At 41.4% G+C, this 9,103-nt stretch overlaps 1 protein-coding gene across 5 annotated transcripts in view; it reads right to left on the minus strand.

Annotated features, from left to right (window-relative positions):
- LOC116094963 (tyrosine-protein phosphatase non-receptor type substrate 1-like) overlaps window positions 1-9,103 on the minus strand; it is a 41,598-nt gene that overhangs the window by 17,247 nt on the left and 15,248 nt on the right. For all 5 annotated transcript variants that reach the window (XM_031376378.1, XM_031376377.1, XM_031376376.1 and 2 more), the window contains one exon: window positions 6,598-6,954. In XM_031376378.1, the coding sequence (XP_031232238.1) occupies window positions 6,598-6,954 (357 nt within the window). The remainder of the gene's footprint in view (window positions 1-6,597; window positions 6,955-9,103) is intronic.

Here is a 9,103-nt window from a genome sequence, read left to right on the forward strand (position 1 = left end):
AACAAAGACATCATGAATTTTGATGGCAAATGGATGGAACTTGAGAATATCATCCCAAGTGAGGTATCTCAGTCCTAAAAGAAGAGGTGTGGTATGTACTCACTTATAAACGGATATTAGTTACAAAATACAGGTACTATGCTGTACTCCACAATACAAAAAAGCCAAATAAGAAGGAAGTCACTATGGAGGAAGCTTGAATCTCACTTAGAAGGGAGGATAAAATAGTCATAAGAGGTAGATGGAAGGCAGGATTTGGGAAGGAAGGGTTTGGGGAAAAGTATTAGGGCTTCTGGATCATATGTGGGGAAGGACAGGAGAGATGGCTAAATGGCCATAAAAATTATTAGAAATCTACAACTGATAGTGTGTGGGGAGTGGTGGAGCTGGAGAGACATTCGCCATGGCAAGATGGCGTCTACTTCCGCTATCACTCCTAGTAAACAAGTGTTTGCGCATGTGCGTAGAGAACTGTTTGAGCATGTGCGTAGAGTGAAATGACGCCGAGTCACGGCCCATTCTGGGGCGTCACATAGGGTAATGGGCGAACAGCCAATCATGGGCAGACAGGCTGTGCTGTGGGCAGACATGCTGCACTGTGGTGTATATAAGCAGTGCGGATTATTGGCTCGACCTTTTTTTCCCTACAGAGGAGGCAATAAACGTTGCTGCAGAAGGAACCTAGTATCCGTGTGTCTTCTTGCTGGCGAGATGACTACGCGGGCTCCAATAGTGGTAAGCACATGGGAAGATCTCTATGATAAGACAGAGACCTGGAATAAGGGAGGCATCCAAGAATCAGTGGGATTGGCCTTACTTGTAACTCACTACATTGAGGATGCGGGACCTGAAGAGTCCACCGTCTATAGCCAGACAGTAACCACAGTGGAGTGATATAGCCACCAACCCACACACAAAACTTCCTATCCAAAATTTTTCCTGTTTCCAAGAAATGAAAGAACAGAGGAATGGAACAGAGACTGAAGGAATGGCCATCCAATAAGTGTTCCAGGTTGAGACCCATTCTATGAGCAAGCACGGATTCCTAACCCTAATAATGATCCTGTTACATTTGCAGACAGGATCGTGTAGTTCTCTGAGGGGCTTCATTCAGCAGTTGACTGAGACAAATCCAGACATCCACAGTTGAACAGTGGATAGAGTTTGGGGATTCTTATAGATGAATAGTAGGAAAGATTGCAGGCCACAAAGGAGTTGAGAACTCCACAGGAGAAGCACAGAGTCAAGTAACCTGGACTTTTGGGGCTCTCAAAGTGTGACCAACCAAAAAAGGACATACAGTGATGGACTTAGGTCTTCCTGAACATAAGTAGCAGATGTACAGCTTGGCCTTCATGTGGATCCCTCATGACAGCAACAGGGACTATTCCAAAAGCTTTTACCTGAACATGGGATGTGTTCTTTTACTGGGGCTGCCTTGTCTGACTACAGTGGGAGAGGCTCTACATAGCATCACATAGATTTGATGTGCCTTGTTGTTGGAGGATTACCAGAAGAACCCCAACTGACATAGAGGAGAAGCATAGAGGGATAGGGTAAGAGTTGTGAGAGGAGGTATCTAAGAAGGGAGTAGCAAGTGGGATGTAAATTGAATAAGTAAAGAAAAAAAAAAGACAAAGACAAAGAGAGGAAAAATAGGTGTCTATATCTCTATTAGCCCCATGACAGGTCTCCAACTTATAGCACCATATTTTATCAACAAAATTTTACACAAAGTAGATGAACCTTCAAACCGAACCATTTATAATGCTGATTGGATCATTAGAACTTGAATGAATCCTGGCATGTTACAGATTCAGAGCAAATTATTTTTAGAATCATATTTTTCCCCCTTAATAGCCATGTATTGTCTTCCTTTGTTCATGACCAAACAGCTTTGTAACAATTTAGTTCAATCAACTGGATAGTACAAGCAGAGTACCAGTTTTCCTGTAGAATATTAATTTAGCAGATTACCAACCTGGATACTTAAGGCTTCATCAGTTAGCATCTAAAGTCTCAAACAGGTTGCTCTCTTGTATGGTAACCCACCTCTTCCATGTTTTCACCAATTAATTTTTTAAAAAGTCTTAATTAATGGCCTTCTTCTATTACTACAAAAATGTTATAAACTGCTTCCACAGATGGCTTTCAGGTGACCCCAATCTGTGTTCCTGGGGTGTGGTCACTGATAGTTGGTTTCAGAATGAAATGTTTCTTGTCGACCTTGAGGACAAGAGTTGTGGTCCTCTGTCAACTGTTAAATGCTTGATTTTCACAATCCTGTGTGTCAGGGAGTATAGTTTCCACTATGCTGGGAAAACTGATCCCTAAGGAGGTTTACGAGGTGAGTCGGATGCTCATAATTGGTGGTACTTTTGATGTTCCCTGAGAGAGAAACCTTTGACCAAGATGGGTTCAGTCTTTCAAATACTCAGGAAGAGCTGTGAACAGTAGATACACATAAAAGAGGATGGTAACTGGAAAGGAAGAGAGTTGACAGGCTGCCTTGTTTAGATGTATGCATCCTGGAAAATTCCAAATTTGGGGAAAGGAAAGAATCCTAGTGAAGTGTAAAACTTCCAGATGAAAACACTTGCTGGAAAACATGCAAGAAAAAGATGAAAATTATATAGATGAGAGTCTGTACTACTGAGTGATAGTTATTATAAACTGCATTGTATTTGTACAGACACAGACATGATTATGAAGGGAATAAAATTGAAGACCCAGAAAAAAAGCCACACAATTATGAACACTTGATCTTTGATAAAGAAGCAAAAAATATATAATAGAAAAAGCAATAATCTTCAATCTGTCTTTAGTCATCAGAGAAATTCAAATCAAAACTGCCCTGAGACTCTACTTAGACCAATCAGAATGGCTAAGATTAAAAATTCAGGTGATATCACATGTTGGCAAGAATGTGGAGAAAGAGGAACACTCCCCCGTTACTGGTGGGATTGCAAACTGCTACAACCACTCTGGAGTTTCCTCAGAAAATTGGAAATAGATATACCTGAAGACCTAGCTGTACTACTTTTGGACGTATACCCAAAAGATGTCCCACCATGTCACAGGGTAAAGTCCTACATCATGTTGATATTGGCCTTAGTGGTGATACTCAGAAGCTGGAGAAAAGCCAGATGTCCCACGGCAGAAGAATGGATACAGAAAATGTGGTTCATTTACACAATGGAATACTATCCAGCTATTAAAAAGGAGGAAACCCTAAGTTTTGCAGGCAAATAGATGAAGCTAGACAATATAATCTTGAGTGAGGTAACTCAGACCCAAAAGGACATGCATGCTATGTACTCAGTAATCAGTAAATAGTAGCCAAAAAAGTACAGAATACTCAGGATGCAATCCCCAGAACTCAAGAAGGTTAAAAAGCCAAGGAACCCAAAAAGGATGCCTCGATCCCACTTGGAAGGAAGAAGAAAGCAATATGGGGGTGGAGGGGAGGAGCCTGGTTGGGAGAGGGAACAGGGAGGGAAAGGAGAAACACAATCATATATGAGGGGTGGGAAATAAGAGTGAGGCCCAGAGGGTCAGCAGAATGAATGGAAACAAGCAAACTTGGGAGGTAGGAGGTGAGGAGCTTCTCTAGTGTGTACCAAAGACCTAGGAGGTAAGACATGTACAGGACTCAAAGGGAGAGACCTTAGATGAAATGCACAGTAGTGGGGAGAAGGAACTTGTGGAGTCCACCTCCAGCAGAAAGACAGGGCATCAAGTGGAGGGATGGGGTTGCTATCCCACAGACAAAAATTCTAACCCTGAATTGTTCCTGTCTAACAGGGACAAAAATGGAGAAGAGACTGACTGAAAGGAGATCCAGCAGAAGATCCAAAATGGAATCCTGCTCAGAAGAGACTCCAAGGCCTGACAATATTACTGATGTTATTGTGTGCTGACAGAAAGGAACCTAGTATGGCTGCCCTCAGAGAAGCCCAACAAGCAGCTGAAAGAGTCAGATGCAGATACTTACACCCAAATAATGGACAGGAGCTTGGGACCCCTGTAGTTGAATCAGGAGAAGGCTGGAAGAAGATGAGGAAGAGGGAAACCCCATAGGAAAGTCAGCAGTCTCAAGTAGTCTAGACCCCAGAGGTCTCTAAGACACCAACTAGATGGAATAGACTAGCTAATATGAGGCCCCCAACACATACACAACAGAAGAGAATGTGGTCTGCAACCCCTTAGGAAAGCCAGCAGTCTCAAATAATCTGGACCCCAGAGGTCTCAGACACTGAGCCAACAACTAGGCAGAATACACAAGCTGATATGAGGCCCCCAACACATATACAGCAGAGGAGAACCTGGTATGACTTCAGTGAAAGAGAGGCACTTAACCCTTGAGAGACTTGAGGCCCTAGGGAATAGGAGGTCTGGTGTGGTGGGAGGATGAAGGTAGGGACATCTTCTTGAAGATAGAGGAGGAATAATGGGATGAGAAACTGTGGGAGGGTGTACCAAGAGGAGTGTAATGACTAAACTGTAAAAACAGATTAAATACTATTGTTACTAATACTACTACTATTAACTAATAGCAATAATAATAATAATTGTAATTTTAAAAATAATGAAAAAACCCTCAGCCTAGAAAGAAGAAAATGAAGGTAGTATCTCATGGCTAAATATGTACATTAAAAGCCTCCTTATTGTTGCCCTAGTTACTAGTTTTAGGATCACATTCTTATACTTTTTTGCCATTTGTGTGCAGAAATAGTCACTCAGAAACAATACTGTGTGTTTCTGCTTTGTTTCTGGCTCTACCATGAAAATCCCACCTAAGGAGCAGAATCTTCTATACCTTGACAGCCTTTTTCTTAGTGATCTGCTCATTAAGTTCCCCAGTGGCTTTTACAGTATAGTCACTTCCTCCAGAAGGGCTAATTATATAGAGCACAAGAGCATGAGACGGAAGAAACACAGAGCTATTGTTGACCTTCTGTATCATTAACATACACTTCTGAGTAAACTCGAGAAATTTCAGGCTCCGGAAATTGTTCTAGTGCAGATGCATCCATTATAGGAAGGACTCACACTGAGATTAGAGTTGCAGAGGGCTTTCAGTTATTTGGACCTTAGGATACTTGGATTTGCTCACTGAAAGATGTCTCTAGCACATTACTTGGGTTCTAGAGGATTGTGGGCTGCAGGATGATCCTTGCTGTTCTGAAGCAGAAGGGCTTGTCCTGTCTCAACCTGGTGTGCTCACAGTTCTGTCAAGGGAATAATCCCAAATATCTCTTGTTGCCTCAAATCATGTATATATTACAGATACCAAAACCCATATCAGACCAACTAAAGGAACATGAACTTGAGATTTCTCTCAGTTTCCCAGGAAACTCCAAGAGTAGCCAGATGAAGAACCCAACTTCACGCCAATGAACCAAAAGCCTACAGAGAGAAAAATGGAATATCCCAGATCACATGACCCACTTAACACACTTACAGTAATAAAACATTTCCTATGTGAGCAGTTTCTCTAAGCATGTTATATAACTTCACTCCTTCATTAGAGCAATTCCATATTCTCTGCCTGCATGAAGAGTCTACCGTGTGTTGAAGATCTTGTCCTGGACACATGTGAAAGAGTAGTAGTGCTAGAATGCATACCAAGACCTTTAGATTCAGTCCTCATTTTAAAAGACAATTACAATTCTGATGCTCCTAGTGGCCCTGACACTATCACCCAATAATATGTGTATGTCTTCTCTGTTTTCAAGGAACACCTACAATTGACAATGAGTGTAATCATCACAAAAGAAGAAACTGAGCATTGTGCAGAGAGGAAGATTTCTCACTCCATGGCATCAGAAACTGAGCATTGTGCAGAGAGGAAGATGTCTCACTCCATGGCCTCCTGATGCCAGACACTCACTGTTTCTCTTTGTAGTCATGGCTATCTCAAAATGGGCACAGGTATCCTCATTCTACAGAAGGAAAACTAAGGGTCAGGTTCAATGAGTTGTCCTAGATTTAACAACCATGCTATACCATGTGTACTTTGACATACTGCTGTATTGGTTGATATACAGAGGCCCAGCCTTTCCTTATGAAAGATCTGTGATCATCACCATGTTAGAGCTGAAAATACTGAGGCTGAAACAAAAAACTTTTACTCCTTACTGTATTTCAGAGGTCATTTTCTGTGACTTCACATTCCTTTCCCAAAACAAAGCTGCTGTTCACCACTGAAGCCATCCCACTACATGGCAGTATTTCTACCCTAAGAATCCAAATTGAGAAATTCTCTACTAGATTCCTGCTCGAGAAAGCTCTGGGCAGAAAGGCCTTTGCACCAGGTGACACAGATTTCTGCATATCCTGATTTGTTTCTTCATCACATTTTCTATGCTAGAAACAATTGACTGTTCTGTTGTGTGGTTTCTACTAGGAGAATAAGCTATCTAGGAAGAAAAGCATCCATATTGTGTTAATCTATGAGACAGAGGTTGTAGCCAACACTTGCCTATATATATATAAGGGTACCTTTACATATGTTTCTTAATTGTTCATGGACAACAGGACACTATTTCAACCTGTAGAAAAAAACATGAATGAAATGGAAAATATAGTACTTACCAAGTACTAACAACTCAGTGCCACCTCCAGACTGAATTTCAGTGTCAGGATCTTTTAGTTCTCTCTGGAACTTCACACAGTAGTAGGTACCCACATCAGCAGGAGTGACATTACTGATGCGGATGGAAAAGTCCAGGTTGTTTCTCTTTGTAACATCTGAAACATTTGTTACTCTGGGGAAGTGTTCTCCTGTGAAAGTATATATCAAGTGTCGACTGATTCCTGTACCACGGAACCACTTGATGGGTCCCACCGGTAACAGAGATGTCACTGTGCATTTCAGAGTGGCTGTCCCTCCAGCAGGAACAGAAACTGATTTCTCAGGCTGGATCACCTTCATCTCTTTCATAGCTGCTTCTGCAGAAAACACCAGTTAGTGCTCATCCTGATGGAAAGCCACAAGCTTGTCAAGTTTGTAATTAAAAGACAAAAAAGAAAACAAAACAAAACAAAACAAAACAAAAATCATGTTACTCACTTGAACTCAGCATGTTCCTGAACATAGTTTCTGTAACTTGGGCATTTCAATAAAAGAATATAGTACAAAAGAGGTAATTGAATAACAGAGATACTTGCAACTTGGCAGATTTTGGATTGAAGCCCTATTTTTTGAATTACCATGCTTCATCCATATCTGCTTCTTTTTTTATTTTCTGTTATAATAGTGTTGGATGTGATTATGTGACTCTTTTACACCAATGAGATATGAATATAAGTGTTTAAGTATAGTGAGGTATACATTTGATTACAAGATCCTTGTGATGGTGTTTGTGTTATCAGGTACAGTGATCATGCTATAGATATGTCCTAATAACATACATCCTAATTAAGAAATAAAACCTCCATCCAGAACAAGAGACTCATCTGCCATCTGAACTCTTCTATTACCACTTCCTTGATTTAGAACCCAAAAACACAAGCTTATCACACCCAACTTAAGTCGACATGTCCAGACCCATTTTACTCCCAACCCCCATTCCACTACTCATTGTTCACTATTCACTACTTCACTATTCACTGTTCAGGTGCAGGTCATACCATCCTCAAAACGTAAGAGTTCTACCTATAGTCTGAACTTCTGCATTCCCCTAAACAATGCCCCTGCCCCATTCCACATACCCTCCACTATTTGGGCAAAGATCACCTGCTCATATGCAGGGCACAAAAGACAGAAGAGGTAAGATCACCATCTGCAATCTGAACCCTTCTATGCCTCCTTTCAGAACTAAATGACTGAAACTCCTGCCACATTGACTACCAGTTGGCCTCTGCTTCCACATGTTGTTGCATGGTTTGCCTGGAGGAGCTCTGCTCCATCCATCCATCCATCTATCCATCCATCCATCCACCCATCCATCCATTCATCCAAATGTGTATGTCTTCTTGTCTATATGTACCTGTATAGATATATATGCATGCAAGCACAGGTGAGTGCTTGTGGAGCTGATTATGACAGAGAGTTGGGGCTAGTCAGAGTGTGGGTATATGAATATAGATATCTCTATCTCTATCTCTATCTCTACATCCACATTTGCCAGTCAGTATACAACATTTTAATCCATTTCCTTTCCTTCCTTTCTAGCTCACAAGTGTTAACAAGCCTCACCAGAGAGGCTTCTGGTTGCCTGGACAGTGTATACAGCAATAGCAATAAAATTTTCATTCAATTTCCTCCTGCAAGACAATAGGTATTAATCGCCTAAGCCAATTGTTTTGAAGGAGAGAATAAGCAAGAATTTTTTTTTAATTGTGTAGAAGTTATAAGCAACAATACAGGATAGTTAGAGAGAGAGAAGGGCAGAGCATATCAGTCTTCAGTGCTACCTCTACATCCAGTGATGTGTTCCACTTCAAATCATTCCAGGCTGGCTGGCTCCTGGTGCCAACACACACCTACACTTCCATACCACCCCATAGCCCCACACTCCTGCTATTCATGTAGATATGCATTACACAGGTAAATTCTATGACAGTCAGAGGAGGTAAGAGATATACAGTCCTACTCTCTCAGTTTGGAAGACATGGCCCAAGCCACTGACTCCTCCTGCTTGTCCACTGCCCTTTCCAATACACCTTCCCCTACTAAGACAGCCAATGACAGTCCAGGCGCAGGCCACACAAGAAAGACAAGATATGACCCCCACCTGCCATCTGAACCCTCTAAAGACTTGCTTTCAGGGTAAAAAGACTCAAACTTATGATACCTCATCTTCTACCTGCTCACTGTTGCCATACCTACCCATACATAGATGGATAATGTATATACTCAGTACAGGCCATGCCAGACAGAAGAACAGAGATGGACCAAATGCCATACTAACTACCAGAAATCTAGTCCCCTCTCTGAGACTCCCTGGTGGACACCAGGAATTTGGAACACAAGAAATGGAAATCCAAAGAGGAAACAAAAAACAAGGAAAAGAACACCATCAAAAAAAATTCACTGAAAAATTGGCTCCTAGATTGATATTTATCCTAAATGCAGATGGCAATATAACAGTGTAAG

The sequence above is a fragment of the Mastomys coucha genome, unplaced genomic scaffold (assembly GCF_008632895.1).
Source record: "Mastomys coucha isolate ucsf_1 unplaced genomic scaffold, UCSF_Mcou_1 pScaffold17, whole genome shotgun sequence".
Classification (NCBI taxonomy): Eukaryota; Metazoa; Chordata; class Mammalia; order Rodentia; family Muridae; genus Mastomys; species Mastomys coucha.